This window comes from Peromyscus maniculatus, chromosome 2, assembly GCF_049852395.1.
Source record: "Peromyscus maniculatus bairdii isolate BWxNUB_F1_BW_parent chromosome 2, HU_Pman_BW_mat_3.1, whole genome shotgun sequence".
Taxonomy (NCBI): Eukaryota; Metazoa; Chordata; class Mammalia; order Rodentia; family Cricetidae; genus Peromyscus; species Peromyscus maniculatus.
The window spans coordinates 137,427,994-137,447,407 of record NC_134853.1 but is presented as its reverse complement, the minus strand read 5'-3'; the positions used below and the strand labels follow the sequence as shown (position 1 = coordinate 137,447,407).

At 56.1% G+C, this 19,414-nt stretch overlaps 2 protein-coding genes across 6 annotated transcripts in view; one reads left to right on the top strand and one right to left on the bottom strand.

Moving 5' to 3' along the window:
- Szt2 (SZT2 subunit of KICSTOR complex) overlaps positions 1-16,192 on the top strand; it is a 46,626-nt gene extending 30,434 nt beyond the window's left edge. For 2 of the 3 annotated variants that reach the window (XM_042271746.2, XM_076564908.1), the window contains 30 exons: positions 917-1,069; positions 1,149-1,251; positions 1,341-1,446; positions 1,534-1,645; positions 2,568-2,686; positions 2,794-2,958; positions 3,143-3,227; positions 3,539-3,703; positions 3,810-3,977; positions 4,366-4,499; positions 4,872-5,038; positions 5,307-5,404; positions 5,486-5,618; positions 5,784-5,917; positions 6,043-6,143; positions 6,213-6,389; positions 6,564-6,831; positions 6,933-7,012; positions 7,111-7,236; positions 7,343-7,542; positions 9,445-9,535; positions 9,736-9,816; positions 9,893-9,967; positions 12,247-12,460; positions 12,805-12,958; positions 13,121-13,243; positions 13,353-13,758; positions 13,879-13,995; positions 15,222-15,290; positions 15,394-16,192. In XM_042271746.2, the coding sequence (XP_042127680.2) occupies positions 917-1,069; positions 1,149-1,251; positions 1,341-1,446; positions 1,534-1,645; positions 2,568-2,686; positions 2,794-2,958; positions 3,143-3,227; positions 3,539-3,703; positions 3,810-3,977; positions 4,366-4,499; positions 4,872-5,038; positions 5,307-5,404; positions 5,486-5,618; positions 5,784-5,917; positions 6,043-6,143; positions 6,213-6,389; positions 6,564-6,831; positions 6,933-7,012; positions 7,111-7,236; positions 7,343-7,542; positions 9,445-9,535; positions 9,736-9,816; positions 9,893-9,967; positions 12,247-12,460; positions 12,805-12,958; positions 13,121-13,243; positions 13,353-13,758; positions 13,879-13,995; positions 15,222-15,290; positions 15,394-15,537 (4,268 nt within the window). In that variant the 3' untranslated portion in view covers positions 15,538-16,192. The remainder of the gene's footprint in view (positions 1-916; positions 1,070-1,148; positions 1,252-1,340; positions 1,447-1,533; positions 1,646-2,567; positions 2,687-2,793; positions 2,959-3,142; positions 3,228-3,538; positions 3,704-3,809; positions 3,978-4,365; positions 4,500-4,871; positions 5,039-5,306; positions 5,405-5,485; positions 5,619-5,783; positions 5,918-6,042; positions 6,144-6,212; positions 6,390-6,563; positions 6,832-6,932; positions 7,013-7,110; positions 7,237-7,342; positions 7,543-9,444; positions 9,536-9,735; positions 9,817-9,892; positions 9,968-12,246; positions 12,461-12,804; positions 12,959-13,120; positions 13,244-13,352; positions 13,759-13,878; positions 13,996-15,221; positions 15,291-15,393) is intronic. The other variant, XM_015987600.3, reaches the window with a different exon arrangement.
- Hyi (hydroxypyruvate isomerase (putative)) lies at positions 16,187-18,979 on the bottom strand. 3 transcript variants are annotated; one of them, XM_076564913.1, is made up of 8 exons: positions 18,732-18,979; positions 18,441-18,660; positions 17,243-17,357; positions 16,984-17,062; positions 16,846-16,895; positions 16,680-16,749; positions 16,445-16,499; positions 16,187-16,347 (listed from the first exon to the last, which is right to left on the bottom strand). In XM_076564913.1, the coding sequence occupies exons 1-7, from the start codon at positions 18,928-18,930 to the stop codon at positions 16,486-16,488; spliced, it is 747 nt and encodes a 248-aa protein (XP_076421028.1). In that variant the 5' UTR covers positions 18,931-18,979; the 3' UTR covers positions 16,187-16,347; positions 16,445-16,485. The 3 variants fall into 3 exon arrangements, with proteins under 3 accessions (XP_076421028.1, XP_076421026.1, XP_076421027.1); XM_076564911.1 differs by having other exon boundaries at positions 16,445-16,579; positions 18,732-18,962; XM_076564912.1 differs by having other exon boundaries at positions 16,445-16,579; positions 18,549-18,660; positions 18,732-18,958.
- Positions 18,980-19,414: the final 435 nt, after the last annotated feature.

Here is a 19,414-nt window from a genome sequence, read left to right as displayed (position 1 = left end):
AGAAGAAAAGCCAATCATGTCCTCTACAGTTCTCCCTTCTGCTTTGAGACGCCTAATTTTTAATATTCTCAGTCATTTTTACCATTGTTAGAGAAGTATTTCTGTCAGCATATCCTGAGGTGTTTCCCTGTATGAAAGTGGAAACCCCATGATTAGCAGACTGCCATGGTGTGGAGGGCAGTTTCTGCACGTTGAGACTGAGCAAGACAACCACGCACTGCCACGTCAGGACTTGCGGCAGCCTGGGTGTACGGCCAGTCAGCCTGGGCACAGCTCTTCTTTGTTTTCGTCTCCATGTATCCTCTGAAGCCCTTAGGAACTACATTCTGGGCCAGAGTGAGTTTTCCCCTGACAGTAGTGTTTCTGGGAAATCCAACTGCTCCTTCATCTTTAAGAAAGTTCCCCGTTCACCTAGAAGCATGACAAGGATCAAACAGGGCATTGGGCTGTGCCCATGGCCCTTACCCCATACCAGCCTTCGGGACATCTTTCCTTCAAAGCACAGGAAGGCTGCCCCCACTCTGCAGCTGGTGTACACAGGCATCCATAGCTTGTTTTCCTTAATGAGGTACTGCTACAGCATTTGGTGAAGACAGTAGCCTATGGAGCCACTGGCGTGTGTTAGAACACATAACGTGTTATGATAAGCCAGAATCCTTAGGCGTCACCTTTAGGATTGATTGCTTTTGTTGCCATCTCTCCTTAACTCCTTCCAGTCTCCTGAAGACAGTCCCAGAAGCCTCTGCACCGTAGCCTAGCCCCCTCAGAATGTGCCTGTGCCTAGCTCATCCTTGCTACCTACCTGTGTTCACCTTTCCTTAGGAGAATGTCAGGGGTGAGGAACCAGGAGTAAAAAGTCTAGGGTCAGGAGGCAGAGGCCTGGATGTCCTGTTTGTCACCATGCTGCCCCCTGCAGATTACGCTGCTGATGAGAGCTGTGCCCCCCGAGGATACCTAGCAGCCACGATGCAGTTTGTCCCTGGTCACTTCTCCTGTGATGTGGTATGGGGAACTGTGATCCGAGTCCATTCACGCCTCAAGATGGGGCCCAGCATGGGCGTCTCTCGGGGTATGTCATTGGCGTGCGAGGGCAGTGGGAGTGGGAGATGTGGGGAGGAGCCTTTCTCACCCTGTGTTACCTTCTCCAGCAATCCAGGCCCTGCGCTCTGTGCTCAACGCCTTCTCTGTAGTGAACCGGAAAAATATGTTTGTTTATCAAGAGCGAGCCACAAAGGCTGTGTACTACCTTCGGTATGTGGCCCCTAAGAACCCGGGTTAAAGCTTGAGTCAGGGATGGCACGGGAGGAGACGTGCCCAAAGACCTTGCCTTTCTTTTCTAGGCTTCTGGAGACATCCTGCAGTGACCGCCCATGGGAAGGGGATTCTCTGCCCCAATCCCTAGCTCTGTCCCGAAGCCAAGAACCCATCTACTCTGAGGATGCCATGGCACGTGTTGTTGCACTACCTGTTGCTCCCATGCACCCCGCAAACCTAGCTTCTTGGAGCTAGACCCTGACATTGTTGTCCCTGTAGGGTCCTCGTTCTCCCCTGGACATGGCTTCCAGCCGCAGTCCTGATGCTGTTCGCCCTGTGGGCCAAGTGGACAGACACATCCAGCTGCTGGTGCATGGCGTAGGACAGGCAGGTAAGGATTCTGACAGGCATTTCTCTTGCAGCCAGCTGGTCTGCCCTGGGCTCTCTCCAGTGCCTGCCATGCTCCGGACTTGGCTGGAGGAGGAGCCGGGTGAGACGGGACAGCCTAATTGAGGTGTAGTGTGGGAAGACAATCACAGAATAGCTGCTGGGCCCACTGGCCTGAGACCAGAGATGGACGGGGGAAGATGCTCGATCAGGTGGGGCTACACTGAACCTGAGGTGTCCAGGTGCTGTGGCCCGGATCTCAGGCTAGCACTGTCACGTACTGTCCTAGTTTCGTTTCGTTGCTGGAAGAAACTCTAATAACTTAGGAGTTGATTTCAGCTCACAGGTAACATCAATGGGAATCAGGGCAGGAGCTCACTAGTAGCTTAGAGCTGACCCCCGGAGGAACACTGGTGTGAGCTCAGTGACCCACTGGCTCATGCTTCACCAGGATCCTGTTCCCATGACCAGCTGCCCAGAGAATGGTGCTGCCCGTAGTGTCCTGGGTCCTGGGTCCGCCTGTGTTCATTATTAATCAAGACAGTCGCCCACAGATATGTCCACACCAATCTGACCCGGCAGTCCCTCCTTGAGACTTTATTCTCAGATGACTCCAGGCTGTATCGAGTTGACAATTAAAGCTAACTAGCACACTTCTCTTTTAGTAGTTGTAATACAACTCTGGGGTTGGTGGTGTTAAAGTCACCATTTTTTGGATAAGGACTCTGAGGATCTTAGGTAAAACTTATGTGTCCAAAAGCATGTTGAGTAGTCTAACAAAAGGAGAACTTGGTGCTGGTTCCTTTTTAGCTGGCACGCATAGTTATATCCAGTCCCGTGGTTGTGGTCAGGGGCTTAAGGCCTGAACTCAGGATGGCTGACTCCTCTAACGCTGTCCCCCACCTCTCCAACATGGCTCCGTCAAGGTCCTGAAATCACAGATGAGTTGGTGAGGGTTCTGCGGCGGCGTCTGGATGAGGCCACACTGGATGTCATCACAGTCATGCTGGTGCGGAACTGCAAGCTGACCCCAGCTGATGTCGAGGTCAGCTTCCTCTCTGACACCAGCATCCTTTTCAGACCCAGCCACGGGGGCTGGGATATCTGGTCTAGAATCCGTCCGTGCCTTCAGCTCCGCCTCTTCTAATGCAGTTCATCCAGCCTCCCGGAAGTCTCCCCTCAGAGGTGCTGCATCTGGCCCTACCCTCCTCCTGCAGACCCTGGCTCCCTGCCCTGGCCTGGTACCTCCGTCAGAACTTGCTCACCTTCCTGCACTCGCCCAAGTACACAGACAGCAATAGCCGGAACCACTTCCAGGTAAGATCGCCCTTACCTGTTCACACTCCGTACCCTGTTCCCTGCACACCCAGACTTTTGCATCTGTGGTTTGGCCCGTGGGCCTGTGCACGCCTACCTGCCCGTGCCTTGCTGAGCTCCCACACATACCTGTACCCTCTTCCCCACTCTAGACCGCCATCTAGTGCTCATGCTCTCTCCCCAGCATCCACTGCCACCACAGGGGGGCCTCCCCGACTTGGACATCTACTTGTATAACAAACCTGGTGGACAGGGCACCGGAGGCAAAGGTAAATTGCTGGACTTAGGCCTTATACTACACCAGGTGTAAGAAAGGCTTTTTTGGTTTTTCGAGACAGGGTTTCTCTGTGTAGCTTTGCGCCTTTCCTGGAACTCACTCTGTAGACCAGGCTATCCTCAAACTCACAGAGATCCGCCTGGCTCTGCCTCCCGAGTGCTGGGATTAAAGGCTTGCGCCGCCACCGCCTGGCTAAGAAAGGCTTTTTTTACCTTCAGGCTGCGGGCCTTGCTGCTGAGGAGGGACCTGGGAGGGGCTGTGTGCAAGTGCCAGAGCTGAGCCTTCCTCTGGATTTCTACACAGGAGTTGCCTGCATCACTCTAGCCTTTGTGGAAGAAGGGGGAACCCCCATCTCACTAGCGTTGTGGCCCCCCTCCTCCCCGGGCCCTCCAGACCCACTACGAGAGGAGGAATTTGAGCAGCTGACTCAGGTCATTCGCTGCCCAAACGTGTTGGACAGTTCTTCAGGTAAGACGGCCTGCTGGGGTGGAGTGTCCGTCCCATCAATGCTGTGAAGGGGAAAGTGCTGGTTAGGGTAGAATACAACCACGGGCGACCTCCGTTTCCCCTCCAGCTCCGGACGGGTCCCCACGGCTTCGATTGGATGTGTGGGAAAAGGGGAACATTAGCATTGTACAGCTGGAGGAGAAGCTCCGGGCTGCAGCCCGACAGGCCCAGGCTGACGCCATCATGGAGCTGCGGCTGCTGCCAGCTTCACTGTGTACAGAAGACTTACCTCCAGGTATGCAAATCAAGAACCCAACTCCTGTTCTGGGTCCAGAGAAAGTCAGAAAGCAAGGCAGGATCATATGGTGGGCAAGGGTGCTGGCATGAGGTTCCGAGAAAGAAGCAGAAGCCCCGTCAGAAATACACGTTCAGTTGTGTGCCGCCTGTCTGCACATCCTCAAGGCAGGCAATGGCAGAAGTGTATACGTTCAGCTGCACTCCCCCAACACACCCCTGAGGAGGGAGATGTCCTCAGGGACTCGTCTCACAAGCATGTGCAGCACACACCATCGGTGTCATATGCTCGCCGGTAGAGTAGGTGTTGAGACACTCATGCCAGGCTAGGGTAAGCTTTTCCATAACGGGAATCAGTGACGGGAGCCTGCGACGTTTGGTGTCCACAGGAAGTTTTAGGAGCGGATCGGTGGAAACTAAGAGCCCTGCCTGCCGAGCCGGCCCCTCTCCCTCTACCCCTGTCTCCGGGGAGCCTGTGACTCCGCCCAGCAAAGCTGGCCGCCGGAGCTTCTGGGATATGCTGGTAATGAAGGAAGTGTGAAGCTGGCTTCTGCCTGCCTGCCTGCTCCTAGGTGCCCCGACCCTCTTCCTGGGCAGCCCTGTCGCTTGTCTTTTGAGATGAAGCTGCTCTGTCCTTTGGATAGGAGTTTGCACACGGCAAGCTCTCCTTGCTAGAGAGTCCAGCTTACCAGCTGCCTTCGTGTTTCCAAGTGGGAGCCCTCTGAGCCATGGCACCTTCACCCACAGGGAGATGAGAGCAGGAAGTGAAGTAACCTGCCCAGGGCTGCTTAGTTACCCCAGGACTGAGCCATCGGGCCTCTAACCCCTCTGCAGGGCTCCCCTCTCCCCTCTCCTCTTCCTAACGGCCCGTCCTCATTCCCTGCATTGTTGCTAGAGCAAAACAGAAGGTGGAGATTTGGGCTCCCCAAAAACAACTGATGATATTGTCCTGGATCGGCCAGAAGACACTCGGGGTCGGAGACGTCATAAAACTGAGAACGTTCGGACTCCAGGTGGATCTGAGCGGGCTCCAGGCCCAGATTCCGGAGCCCAGAGACAAAGGTGTGGTGAGTGTGGTGTGTGGTGTGGTGTGGTATAGTGTGGTATGGTGTGGTGAGTGTGGTGTGTGGTGTGGTATGGTGTGGTGTGGTATGGTGTGGTGAGTGTGGTGTGGTGTGGTGTGGTGTGGTATGGTGTGGTGAGTGTGGTGTGGTGTGGTGTAGTGTGGTGTGGTATGTGTGGTGTGGTGTTAGGACAGTCCCTGAGTGGTACTCGGTGCCGTGTGAGTACACTTGGCACACTGAGTGTGGCATTCTAACTCTGTCTTTAGACGTCGGACAGCACAGCTGGAGGAGGGCGAGGTGGGGACCCTGCACCCTGTGTTTGCTCGTGTGGTCCAGCGCTGGATGGGATTTATGGTTCAGATCGGTGAGGCCCAGGGCCCCCCCCCTTTCCTCACCTTTGACCTGCTTTCCACCCTGCACCCCTGCAGTGACTTCTGTCTTCCAGGCTGTGCCTCAGTGTCCAGAAGCTCCACCCACATGGTGTCCCGGTTCCTCCTTCCATCCATCTTGTCAGAGTTCACCTCTCTAGTCCTCTCCATGGCTGGAGATACCAGTGTCCGTGTCTTTGAGCAGCAATTGTGAGTTTGAGCTCCGGTAGGATTGAGATGGCCTTCCCCAGAGCCCTAAAAGCGGGCAACTACAGTAAGCCAAACCAGGAGGGCCTGGGCCCTGAGAGGTGGGTGCGAGGCGGGCTGGGAACAGGACCAAGGAGTGGTTTCCTCTTACCCACCCCTTCCTCCCAGCAGAGGCTCCGAGCCAGGGGTCTTCAGCCCTTGTTCCCCAGGGCAGCTGGGCCCAGCCCCCCGCCCAGCAGCAGAGCGGCACCTGCTTCTTCTAGGAAGGAACTTCGCACAGTGGAGGAGACCAACCCAGCAGGGTGAGGGTGGGGGTGAGGAGGCGGTGGGCTCCAGTGTCTGCTGGGTAGTCGCCGGCCCTGCAGGAGGAGGGTGGGATGGGGGGAGTCTGTCCACAGCCCCCCATTGTGCTCCCCCCTCCCCGTAGCTGCCAAAGCTGTGCAGCGCTTTGAGTCAGGGGGAGATGGAAGCTCGGGGCGAAGTGCTCCCCGGCAGAGGCTCTTGCTGCTAGAGGTCACAGACAAGAAGGTAAGTGTGTGCTCACGGCTGGGGTGGGGGCAGGAGTTCTGACCTCACTGACCCTGACCTTGTCTCTAGCTACAGCTGCTGACTTACAACTGGGCTCCAGACCTGGGTGCAGCGCTGGGCCGAGCTCTGATCCGCCTCGTACAGTGGCAGAATGCACGGGCCCACCTCATCTTCTGCCTGCTCAGCCAGAAGCTCGGGCTCTTCCATCACTGCGGCCAGTTGGACTTTCCTGTGCGAGACGGAAAGGTACCTACTGCCTAGCTCCCACTGCCAGGTCTGGCCACCGAGTGGCCGGTTCAGGGAAGCCGGGAAAGGGGGACAGACCGGGGACAGAGATGGTAGACGAGGAAGCCATGATGTGGGAGGAAAGGTTCAAGGTCAAAAGGGCTTGAGCCGGATGTGATCGTCCATCCCTCTCAGGAGCCAAACCCCTTCTTGCTGCCGACCATGGAGGTGGAGACCCTCATCCGGAATGCAAGCCCTCCGCTGAGTCGCGAACAGGGCCGGCTGAGTGCGTCCTCTCGTGGTGGAGGTCCCCTTCCCTTGGATACATTTCCCTTTGATGAAGCCCTAAGGGACATCACAGCTGCTCGCCCCAGCTCCACAGTTGGTCCCGTGCCCAGACCTCCAGACCCTGTCACCTACCATGGGCAGCAGTTCTTAGAGATCAAGATGGTAGAGCGGAAAGGTGAGGAGTGGGGGCCAGGCTGGGGGAAGGAAAATTCTGGGGAGATTGGAAGGCAGAGGAGGTCAGCTGCGAAGGCTTCTACTGATGCCCTCCACCCCCAGAGCTGGAGCGCCAGATGAAGATGGAGAACCTCTTTGTAACTTGGCAGCAGCGTTCTGCGCCAGCCAGCATGCCCATCAGCGTGAGTAGCCACCGCCGCCTCCTCCATGAAGACCTCTGGCTCTCCCTTGGCCACTGTGTGTGTGTGTGTGTCCCCCGCTTACTGCCCTGTGTCCCCAGGCTGGGGAGCTGGAGACCCTGAAGCAGTCATCCCGCCTGGTCCACTACTGTGCGACAGCTCTGCTCTTCGACCCAGCTTCCTGGCTGCATGGACCCCCAGAGACTTCCGCACCCTCTGAGGGGCAGGTAAGCCTTAGCTTTCTCCCCAGAGACCCGTCCCCACCAGTGGCCGGCACTTCATCCCTGCAGCGTTGTCCATAGATAAGAAGAGCCTTAATTTCCACTCCTGCAGCGGCGACATCGCCCTGAGTCAGGATCTGGAGGTCGAGAGGTTCCCACAAGTTGCGAATCCTCAGATGTGCCTCCTCCGGTAGCCCGAGAGGAGCCATGGCTGAAGGAGCTGAGCTTGACCTTCCTGCAGCAGTATGTGCAGTATCTACAGAGCATCGGCTTTGTGCTGGTACCGATTCGGCCCCCATCACCTACCCGCAGGTGAATCTGGTCCTCCTTCCCTAACCACTTACCCACCACAAGTGAGGCCCCACAGCCTTGCTTTCTTCCTAGGGCCCCTGCTTTGACAGCTCAGGCATAGTGCATGTTCATCTTAGCTCACCACACTGGCACACACATGTGAAGACCTTAGACATGTTTCATGTGGCCCTCCTGCATGCCCTACAAACTTCATGCAGTTTGTAGAATTCACACGCACACGCACAGACTGTACGTTCTCACCAAGCTGTGCCCACCCACAGCTCATTTGTCCTATGTTTGCATACAGCCACACATGCAGATCTTACATACCCTCTAGGCTTTTGAATCTGGGTCTTGTTGACTCCTGTCTTGGTCTTCATGTTACCGTCTTCACCTTGGTCCGTTTTCACCAAGGCACTCTGCGCTGGTCCTGCTCGTACCCCTCACCATGGCCTGTTCTTAGCCATGCTCAACTCTGGCTAGTACTGACAGCCAGAGTCCTGAAGAAGCAGGTTCTCTCTCACATTGTGCCATCAACCCCAAGCCTGTCAATTCTGTAACAGCCTTTCTTGTCTTAGGCCAAATTCAGAACCTGTATTTTTATTTTAAGTGTGTGTGTGTGTGCGTGCGCGCGCGTGAAGATTAGCATGACCTCTTTTTGCTGTGTAGACCGTTGATAATCCATTCAGGGGTGCTTGGTCCAACTTAATGAGGCGATGTTCTTGGGTGCTGACAGAAACATTGACCACACACATTCAGCTGGTATTCAGATCAGACCATGGCGGTTTGAGCAGACACAGCAAGCGTGAGGACCCTGGTGGAGCTTACTGAGTGACCTGTCTTGCTTTCACGTGGCCATTGAAGCTAATTTTTAGAAAACTGTTTCTAGAATGGAATTTAAAGTCAAGCATTCCTTTCTCACCAGTTTTAGTGATGTCAAGTCTAATAGCACTTCCTTGAGGATTAAATGGAACATTTCTTCTGTCAGAAAGCCACTTCCATGGTGAAGATACCCCGAGCAGTACCCACTGCAGGTGGTAGATAGAAACTGAACTGCCAGTGTTCTGAGTGTACTGAGTTAATGGTCCCAGATGACATCATTAAGGTCAGGAACCTACAGAAATCCCCCGCACATTGGTTCGAGGCTGGTGGTCCCCTATCATGTGTCCCCCTTCCCTTTCTTCAAGCATTGGCACTCTCATTACCCCACCTACCAGCATGAGCCTGGCATTTCAGCTCCTTCACACAACAGGTGGGGCTCACCTGCTCGGTCAGGCTTTTCAGAGTCCTTCCCTGCTTCTCATTCCCTTTGGTTTTTTATTGAGAACTAGAAGGGGCTGGAGAGATGGCACAGTGGCTGGAGTTTTTGTTGCCTTCCACAGGACCCAGGTTCAGTTCCCAGCACCACATCAGACAATTTACAACCACCTGTAACTCCAGCTCTGGGGGATCTGAAGCCCTCTTCTGGCCTTCACAAGCAGGTGCAGACATGTCACATAAGTCACACAGACACATAAGTGAGAAAAATTTAAAGAGCAAGAACAATGGGGCTGCCATTCCCCAGTTAGAAGAAGACTGCTCTGAACTGTCCTCAGGGCATGCAGCATCTCCTGATCAGATTTCAGACATGCCTCATCTTCTCCTTCCCCTCTGCAGACCTCTCCCCCAGGTAACAAAGATGTTTGGTCTACTGCCGCCTACACCCACCCTGAACACAGCTTACTGGCCAGACAGCAGCAGCCACCCTATAGTTTGGACCTGGACGCTAGCCCCAGCCATGTTTACTGGAGAACTCTGAGCGAGCTCCTCCTTCCTCAGACCTGACTCCTGTCTGTAAAAGAAGTCCATGTGAAATGGCCTGGTGCCAGGACCTTCCGCCCCTGGCCCGCTTCAGTCAGCCTCTCGTCTCTTCCTTCTCTGCAGCACCAGCCGGCTTCGGGCTATGGCTATCCTTGGAACAGAGGGCCGAGGCTCCTTCTCCTGCCCTAAGGCCAAGACTGAAGGGAGCCCTAAGGTAACTTATTGTCACATGATGGTGAAATCAGCAATGACGTGAGTTTTGTCCCCATCCAAACCCAAAGTCAGTGACCCAGACTAATGTACTGATTGGCTGACCCCAGACTATCAGTACTAAAGCCAGAAACCTAAAGGACTCTGCGGTGTTGGTTCGAGACTGGTGGGCCCCCAGCACATGTCCCCTTTTCCTTTCTCCAGAGCACGGGCAGCCTAGTCACCACCTACCACCTGCAGCGGGCACTGCCTGGGGGCATCATCCTCATGGAGCTGACATTCCAGGTAAGAATGGGAGCACTGAGTGGGAAGAGCTCTACCTTCCTCTCATGCCCCTCACCTCATCTCACCCTCTCTTCAGGGCTGTTACTTCTGTGTCAAACAGTTTGCTCTGGAATGTTCCCGAATACCAATGGGACAGGCTGTCAACTCTCAGGTATGTGATGGGAACAGAGTAATATGGAGTGATATGACAGCTCAGGTACACTCGTTGCCACACCAGCGTATGGTGGGCACTATGGTTCATGCCCCAAGTAGTGGGCATCATAGCCTGGTGATGGACCATTGCTGCCTGGGCCATTCTGTCTGACCCTGGCAAATCCAAAGCTGCATTCAGCTGTAGCACAAAGGCTACAGAGGCCCTCAGGACCACAGAGATGGTCTTGCCCTGTGCCAGCACAGTGTATGATGTGACACACCAGTCAGTGCCATGCAAGACCTGGTCTGCTGCAAACTGGGGACAGTTGGCATAGCCAGCGAAGTCACCAACACACCAACACTGGCACTTGATTATTGTTATTTATGTCCTGTCAGTCTGGCTCAAGGCAGGCCCTTGGTACCCTGGAGAGGCAAGGAATCAGGAGTGTGCAGAGTTAGTCGAGGAGCAAGTGAGGTCAGCAACCTGAAGCCCTGGCTTGCTTGGTTTGGCTCTTCAGGTTGCCAGAAATGTCACAACAGGGCCTATACCCCGTGGTAAGTTCACACGTACCTCTGAAAGAGCAGGATCTAGTGGGACCCAGTGCAGTCAGAACCACCTCTCTCCAATGTGGGGAAGCCCCATACCTGGGTGACTCAGACCTAGCTGTAGATGGTCGCCTTTGCTTTGAACCTTGAGCATAGATACGCGGTCACAGTAGGTCACAGGATAAGACAAGCTAGAAAGGCATAGTGGCCTCACGTGCAGGAGCCTACCTGGACCACAGTGCTCAAAAGGGAACTGTGGTTAGACAGGTCCTCACTCACTTTCCTGTGGGATTGGAGGGCTTCTTCCCAGCTTCCTCTGCCTACCCATTACCTGATTTCCAGAGTTGCCTGGGTCTCTCTATCCCTCCTTCTCTAATCTCTAACCCCGCTCAGGTTTCCCTTTTGTTTGGGTTTTGTTTTTGACGAAGGTCTAACATAGCCCAGGCTGTCCCGGGCTCACTCTGTACTCCTTACCCTCCCATCTCCGCCTCCCAAGTGCTAGGACTCCCAGGCCGGGCGGCAGGGAAGAGTGAGCCTGCACAAGTGTCTAGACCGCCTTAGGATGAGGTGCTCGGTAACTGCCCACTCCGTGTAGGAGAGAAAAGAAGTAGTTTACTCCTAGGCAGGTGGTGAGGCCACAGAAATTGAGAACTTTTGTCCTGGGCGCACAGCTCGTCAGTGGCAGACTTGTTGAAATCTAGTTTCTGTACGCTGAGCTCACCCTTGTCTGTTTCTGCTCATCACACGGCCCCTGACTGGGATCTGTGCATATCTCCAAGTTAGGTCAGGACGCTGAAGCCTAGAGGGACTGGTTACCCAGGCCATACAGCGAGTCTGGCTCCTCGGGTGTTGGTTTGCTTTTCTGTCGACTGCTAATGCTCCCAAGGGTGGCCAGATGGAGTCTGCCGATCCAGCAGCGCACCCTGTTGTTAACACTGGTGTGGAGCGCTCCATCAGGAAGGGCTTCTTCCTTCCTTCTGCCTCTTTCCTGTCTTCCTTCTGCCTCTGCCCTGTCTTCCTCCCGCCTCTTTCCTGTCTTCCTCCTGCCTCTGCCCTGTCTTCCTCCCGCCTCTGCCCTGTCTTCCTTCCGCCTCTGCCCTGTCTTCCTTCCGCCATCAGCCCATTCAGCCAGCTAGTCACACAGACTCAGAGGAGGCCTACCCTGGCCTGGCTCCGGGTGTCCGGAGGAAGCCTTGCTGTGAAGAGCAGGAGTTATGCTCAGTGTCAGGCCTTCCAGACAGAGGGCACGTAGGCACGGAGTGCAGAGAGGAGTGTCCTGTCCTTGGGAAAGGCGGGTGAAAGCTTTCCGATAGGCGACAGCCGGCCTCCCCTGCCCTCCACCTGATCTCCTGTATTTATCTTCCAGTGCTTTGTCATTATTCATTCCGTCCACATAGTGTCTGTTGTCCCACATCCAACTACTAGACTGTGGGCTGCTTGAAGGCAAGGGACTGTCTGCTCTCTGCGTTTTCGAATGGTCACTGGTAAATACATAGGAGACAGTCAGCCAGTCTCTGCTCATTGCTGACTCTGTGCCAGACTCAATTCAGCTGCCCAAGTGGCCCCAGTTCCATAGAAGCAGGGAGGTACAGCACAGTATCACCAAGTAGAAGGGGAAGGTTCCCCATAGACCCTGGCTGCCGAGGGAGTTTCCACAGCAACAAGAAGCGCTGCCGAACTTCCTCTCTGCCCAGGATGGATTGGGCGGCCTGTATCCCCCACCCTCAGCCCACCTCTGCTGTTCCTCCGCAGCTGTCCATGCTGTTCACGGAGGAGTGTGACAAGGTCCGTGACCTGATGCACGTGCACTCCTTCAGCTACGACTTCCACCTGCGCCTGGTGCACCAGCACGTGCTCGGTGCCCACCTGGCACTGCGGCATGGATACCACCTCACTACCTTCCTGCAGCATTTCCTGGCCCACCACCCTGATGGACCCCACTTTGGCCGCAATCACATTTACCAAGGTCAGTGCCCAAGGGCAAGCCAGTCAGGCTAAAATAAAACAGCCACAGGGCCAGGCCTGGTCTGGTAAGACCATGAATTGCTCATTTTCCTTGTACCACGCGCATGCTTTCGGTCTTTGGCTGTCTCTTAAGTGTTTCATGGTTGGTTTCATACCAAAATGAAGGCCCTCGATCCTGTGTTACCCTGCCCTCTGTTCTGGGCATTTGATCCCATCTCCACAGCATTCCACAGGCGCTTGGGAGCTCCCCAGGGAAGCAGAACCTTAGTACTCCCCTCCCCTGCCCAGCAGCGCAGGTTGCCTGTCCCAGACTTAGTGTCCGTTTTTCCCGGAACTTGCCCTCAGGGACCCTGGAGCTGCCCACCCCCCTCATTGCTGCCCACCAGCTGTACAACTACGTGGCCGACCACGCCAGTTCTTACCACATGAAGCCACTGCGAATGGCCCGGCCCGGCGGCCCAGAACATAACGAATATGCCCTGGTGTCAGCGTGGCACAGGTAAGTAAGGCTGGGAGGCAGCTTCCAACACAACACGCCCCTGCTAGGCCTAGGTTGGGGCCATCCTTGGAGCAGGAAGATGGATGTTTTCTTGGGCATAAGGCTTGGGACTGGTTTCGTCAGAGCCTCGGAGTTGACATCTCTCCCACCCCAACGACACAGCTCTGGCTCCTATCTGGACTCTGAGGGACTTCGCCATCAGGATGACTTTGATGTGTCTCTGCTTGTCTGTCACTCTGCTGCACCCTTTGAGGAGCAGGGAGAAGCTGAGCGACATGTTCTGAGGTCAGATCTCTTACCGCGAATGTACCCATTTCTCAGATTGCCCTCTCCTCCTACCCAGAAGTCTGTTGCTGTGACACTCTCCCACTCTCGTGCCCCTTCCCTTCCCCAGGCTTCAGTTCTTCGTGGTGCTTACCAGCCAACGAGAACTCTTCCCAAGACTCACTGCTGACATGCGCAGATTCCGGAAACCATCCAGGCTTCCTCCTGAGCCAGAGGCTCCTGGGAGCTTGGTTGGTAGCCCTGGGGAAGCATCAGGGGTTATGTTGGCCCCAGGGCCGGCTCCTCTCTTCCCACCACTGGCCACAGAAGTGGGTATGGCCCGGGCACGGCTGGCTCAGCTGGTTAGGTTGGCTGGTGGGCACTGCCGGCGGGATACCCTCTGGAAGCGCCTCTTCTTGCTGGAGCCACCAGGCCCCGACCGCCTAAGGCTAGGGGGCCGCCTGGCCCTGGCAGAGCTGGAGGAGCTCCTGGAGGCAGTCCACGCCAAGTCCATCGCGGACATTGACCCCCAGCTGGTAAGAGACCTGACCCCACGAGGGCCAGCACTGCTTCCAGCGGCTCCCGAGGTGGCTGGGTGGGAGGGACCATCGTGGGTGACTCTGGAGTGGTAGGCTCAGGGTTGTGGCCCCCCTCAGGACTGCTTCCTGTCTATGACGGTCTCCTGGTACCAGAGCCTCATCAAGGTTCTCCTGAGCCGATTCCCCCAAAGCTGCCGCCATTTTCAGAGCCCGGACTTGGGAACCCAGTACCTGGTGAGTCCCATTGGCCCCACTCTAAAAGGAAAACCAGCAGAAATCCTCACCTGACACTACAGGACCATTCAGGAGCCCAAGCTTACCAAACAAACTCTGCCTTACACTGATGTCTTGCTGGAGTTTGGCCACACTGATGGCCGGCCTGTAAAGCCTTTGAGCAGTGGGTAGTGAGCCTGAGTGCATGATTGCTGGGAAGTGCCATGCCTTGGCTTGAGATCCTGGACAAGGCTCTTGATGCCTACTCCAGTGTGGCACTCGGCAGATGCTCGCCCTCCACCACTGTCTTGGGGTCTGTGTCTTAGCACCATCCCCAGGTCTGTGCGCGCTGACGTGAAGGCACAGCTGTGACGGACAGGAAGCGGAAAGCTCCGGGGCTGAGAATGTGCGTGGGAAACTAGAGTAGAGATGGGCACAGCCGTGGGTAGGGAGACCGCGAGTGAGAGGAGGAGTGAGCCCGGAACAAGATGTGTCTGGTCGACCACAGGTCAGCCAGAGAAGCCAGGCTGCAGCAGGGCATCAAAGGGGCAAGGGGTACCAGTGATGGGAGCACTGGAGCTGGAGCGGGACAGAGGAGGGTGGTGAGCTCTTGGGGCAGGCTGAGTCTCCTCCGTGAGGAATGTGGACATCTGGGATCAAGAGAGAGATTAGTAGGTGGTACAGAAGCCCCAGGAGAAATCACGCAGTGGTAAATCCAGAGCTGAGTGCTCGGGAGCAGCTGACGTCAGGAGGCGATAGGAGACCTGGAACTGGCTGGAGGGTCATGCCAAGGGTCTAGAACTGCCCTTCATTGACTGGCCTCCCTGCCATGTCCTCCACAAGACTGTGACAAGGCACCATAGGAGGCCTAGAACTGGCTAGAGGGTCACGCCAAGGTCTAGAACTGCCCTTCATTGACTGGCCTCCCTGCCATGTCCTCCACAAGACTGTGACAAGGCGCCGTAGGAGGCCTAGAACTGGCTGGAGGGTCACGCCAAGGTCTAGAACTGCCCTTCCTTGACTGGCCTCCCTGCCATGTCCTCTACAAGACTGTGACAGGCCGCTGACAGACAGGTTGAGGCCCGGTGTGGCAACACCATCCTGAGGGACCCAGGCTCGCAGATAGGATCAGCTTGTGACAGAAGGAGGCCTCACCCTCTGCCTCTGTGAGAAGGCCTGCAGGAGGGCGCACACCCACGCGCCTGAGACGGGCCTCACTCCCTCTTCTCTTCTATCTGTTGCTTCAGGTTGTGCTGAATCAGAAGTTCACTGACTGTTTTGTGTTAGTGTTTCTGGACTCACACTTGGGAAAGACGGTGAGGACAAAGGGCGAGGGACTTCCTGGAGGCTGCACCCCAGTGCTCCCCTCAGCCTTCTCCGTCCTTCCCACGCACCCTCTCACCTGCCTTCCCCCCACAGTCCCTGACGGTGGTCTTCCGAGAGCCCTTCCCGGTGCAGCCCCAGGACAGCGAGAGTCCCCCGGCCCAGCTGGTCTCCACCTACCACCACTTGGAGTCTGTCATCAACACCGCCTGTTTCACCCTCTGGACCCGCCTCCTCTGAGAAAGTGGACCACGGACTTCATTGGCTGAATTGTGGACCTATAAGCTTGCCCATTTGAGGCACTTATGAACCCCAAGTCCTCAGACGCAGAGTGACGCCAGGGATTTGAGTGTGTCTGGGGAACTGCTGCTACGATCTGGAACAGGGACTGCCCTCCCCGAACACAGCTGCTGAACAGCCTGGACTCACTTTAGGCCCCTGGGCCCATCCAGAAGTCAAGGCCTTCTTCCTGCCCAGCTGGTGGAGTCCCAGGGAGCCTCAGATGAACTGGCGGCACTGGCCCCTTAGAGCTCTGCTAGTGACCTGACTCACAGTTTGTCACCGTATGCCACCTGCATCCTTGGCCCTCTGGTCTTTGTTCCCACTTGGCTATCACTGTTGGACATTACTCTTGCAACACTGGTTCTAATCTTGGCCCTGCCTCTCAAGCGCCTGTCACCAGTGTTTGCCACCCCACCCCCACGGGACCTTTGGTTCCTGTCTGTAGATAAAAAGGAGGCTCAGAAGCTCTCTGTAGCCACAGTAACCCTGGCACCAACTGGAGGATTTGAGCTTGGGCTGTGTGTCCCTTCTCAGTAGGAGGGAATTAACTCAGAGACATTGAAGCATTAGACACTGTGTGTCCCCCCCCCTGTAATATACACATATGAAAACACTCAGTGTGTCTTTAATTCAGAGGAGCCTCAGGACACTCGTCCGCTGCCCCAGGGCGGCAATCCAGGTGCTCTGTAGAACCTTACTGGCCAGTCCGTGGGCGGCCCTTTCTGTCCCAGTATGAACGTAGCCAACTCAGACCCTCCACCGTGTCTCCTGCAGTAAAAGAGAGACAATGCCATCTCAACCCATAAGGGAAAGGACAGCCCCTGCCAACCTCCGTCCCTCCAATGTCCCCTTCCCCAAGCCTCACCTCGAGGCCGATACTCGCAGCCCACAAATCCTTGGTAGCCTTCATCTTCTAGCAGCTGGAACAGGTAAGAAAAGTCCAGCTCTCCAGAGCTGCCTGGCTCCCCTCGGTCCGGGACCTGTGCCACCTGCACATGCCCTGGGGACAGATGAGGAGAGACATGGGACAGGGGTGGAAAGGGAAGCAAGCACAAGACACAGCATCAACCCGGGAGGAGCTTGGGAGGGGGAGCCCTCACCAACGATGGGCAGGAACTCCCTGATGTTTCCTGTCAGATTCCCATCCATGATCTGCCAGTGGAATACGTCCTAGGGAAGAGAACACCAGTCAGAACCCTTGGGTGTCCTCCCCAGTTCTCCCCAGACTGGAAGACGTGACCCGAAGAAGCACCCATCTTCACTCACCATCTGCAATTGAAGATTTGGTCTCCCAACCTTCTGCAAGATGGCTGCCGCTGTGGGGAAAGCCAGGGAGAAAGCCATGAGGCCTTGGAACATGTGAATTAAAGAGGGAGAGGAGGTGGCGTAGGACTCGAGTCCTACCCTGCTGGGGTGTGTCCAGGAAGTACTGGGGGTCCGTGATGCGGGTGTTAATGGGCTCCAGCAGTCCCACGAGGTTCTCCTAGAACCATGTTGGAGGCCGTCAGGGTTCCTCCCCACATCTGTCCCAGTCGGTCACTGGTCAGCAACCTCATCTGTTCCTCTGACCTGTGCTCTTGCTCAGCTTTGTCCCTCATCTACTGTCCCCACTATGTACCCCCTCCGCTCCCCAACACGTCAGCTATGTGTTTCCACCTCTTACCTGAGCCAGAACCCCAGCTGCATGCCTCAGGTTCTCCAGAAAAACTGTTTCCATCTCACCCTTGACGGCAGCTCGGTCAGCGCCCTGGGGCACTCGGCCAGCCATCAGGTGGATCCTGTAGAGAAGGCGGTGGGGAGGGCTCAGGCCCCCAACCCCCTGCGCATCTTCTAGATGCCCTCTGACTATGCCAGCCTCACCCCCAGCTCCCCAGATCTTCTGTTCAGACCATCTGAGGCATGATGCCCAGGCATCCCAGCAGCCTCCCACACTTGTGTCAGCCCACGGCAAGTCGCCATCAGGGCCCCTGCCTATCAAAGGAGAGGACTCTGAACCTCTCCTGTCCCTGTTCCTGCTCAGCTCAAAAGCATGCTTGAGGCTCACTTTTTTTTTTTTCTTCAGATTTTAAAAATTTATTTGTGTGTGAGTGTTTTGCCTGCAGGTGTCTATGTGTACCAGTGTGTGCCTGGTGCCCCTGGGGGTCAGGTGTTACTGGATTACTGTTGCTGCATTTGCAGATGGTTGTGAGCTGCCATGTGGGTACTGGCAACCCAGCCCAGGTCCTCTGCAAGAGCAACAAGTGCTCTGAACTGCTGAGCCATCTCTCCAGCCCTGAGGCTCACCTTTTAAAAGTGGTTTTGACCCTTGCCCTTTCTAGACAGTCCATGTTGCTTAACGCTGCTTCTTCTCCTTGCCTCTTAGCCTCTTCCCAAATGCTTTCTGCCCCTGCTGCTGACCTCTTGCCGCTGGTTGCTTCCCAGCACTAACTGACCTCTGGGATTGACTCCTGTTCCCGTAATCCCACTTTGAGACTGCAGCACAGCACCTCCTCATCTCAGCAACATCCAAACCCCCGCAGGCCCTGCAGGCGTTCAGACCCTTGGAACTCCGTTCACCACCCCTCGCCCCATTAACTCAACTGGACACAACCTTCCTCTGGCCCAGCCAGCCTCCTTGCCTGAATAGCGTAGCTCTCTCCCTATAAAGTGGATGCGTGGGCCTGCCCGATTCAGTTCCTGCATCACTCTCTGCAAACAGCTTTCTTCTAGTCAGGGTTAGGTGCCCGCCCTGCCCGCCTCCCACTCCCACCTTGCTCCCAGCTTTCTCGTCCTTGTTAAAATCCCTCATCAGACCCCAACACCCATCATGGGATCCCAGTATGAGATGAGCCTGGAAACATGGCATACAGAACGACACTAACAGAAGAAATACAAAAAGCTGTCTCCAAAGACGGTAGCCCACAGCGGTGTCTCCGCTCCGAGCTTCTGTCGACCCGGCCCCACCGTCAAGGGAGGGCAGGGCAGGGTACCTGGGGCATCCCAGAGCCTTGGCGTACAGCACAGCCTGCTCCAGCCCCTCTCGGAAGGCCGCCTGTCTCTCGGGGACGGCCCCCAGCCCCATCTCCCCCTTCTCTTGGTCTCCTGCGGAGAGAACCAGCGTCAGCACAGGCATGGCTCCCCGCAGCCCTGCCGCTCCCCGCCCCGGTGCGCACCCCGCGGCGTGTTGATGAGCACCAGCCGCATCCCCGCGGCCCGGGCGGCGCTCGCCAGCGCCTCGGGCGGCTCGACGTACGGCCAGGCCACCTCGGCCGCCTCGAAGCCCGCACGGCCCGCGGCCTGCAGCCGCTCGGGGAGCCCGGGGAGCTCCGGGAACAGCCAGGAAACGTTGGCCGAGAAGCGCAGCGGAGCCATGTGGGCGGAAGGCGGTGGCGAGGGCGCGGCCTCGGGTCAGGAAGCGGGGCGACCGGCGAGGGGCGGAGCGAGGCCGCCCCGGCGGTGACCGCGCTGGAAGCCGCAGCCCCAGCCGGGTTCAAAGAGAGGGGGACCTCTGAACGAGTCGCCTGGCGAAAAGGAGGCAGCTTTGCAACAAGTAACGTCCGAAAGCTGTGAGCAAATCGCCTTGAGTCAGAGTCTCACAATGTCACAAATGCTGGCCCAGGACTCCCGCCCCATCCTCCTGCCTCAGCCTCAGTATATATGGATTACAGGCCTACCCCAACCACACTCAGATCTTTATACCAGCAGCTATCACACCGCCAGCCCATTGGTTTTCCCTTACAGATGAAACACAGTATGAGCAATTTTTTTTTCTCAGAAAATTCGGATCATGTTGTATATCGTTTTATAGCCTATCTTTTTTCAAACGACGTCTATTAGCATCCCCCGTGTTCTTCAA

What these genes read in the sequence shown, in the direction of transcription:
- Hyi (XM_076564911.1), bottom strand. Translation starts at nt 18,930, where the DNA reads ATGGCTCCGCTGCGCTTCTCGGCCAACGTTTCCTGGCTGTTCCCGGAG. An exon ending in CAGCTTTTTGTATTTCTTCT is followed by an intron (nt 17,358 to 18,440) that starts GTTAGTGTCGTT and finishes CCTTCTCTACAG; the next exon opens with GATCCACCTGATGGCTGGCC. An exon ending in CAGCTGGGGTTCTGGCTCAG is followed by an intron (nt 17,063 to 17,242) that starts GTAAGAGGTGGA and finishes ACATGGTTCTAG; the next exon opens with GAGAACCTCGTGGGACTGCT.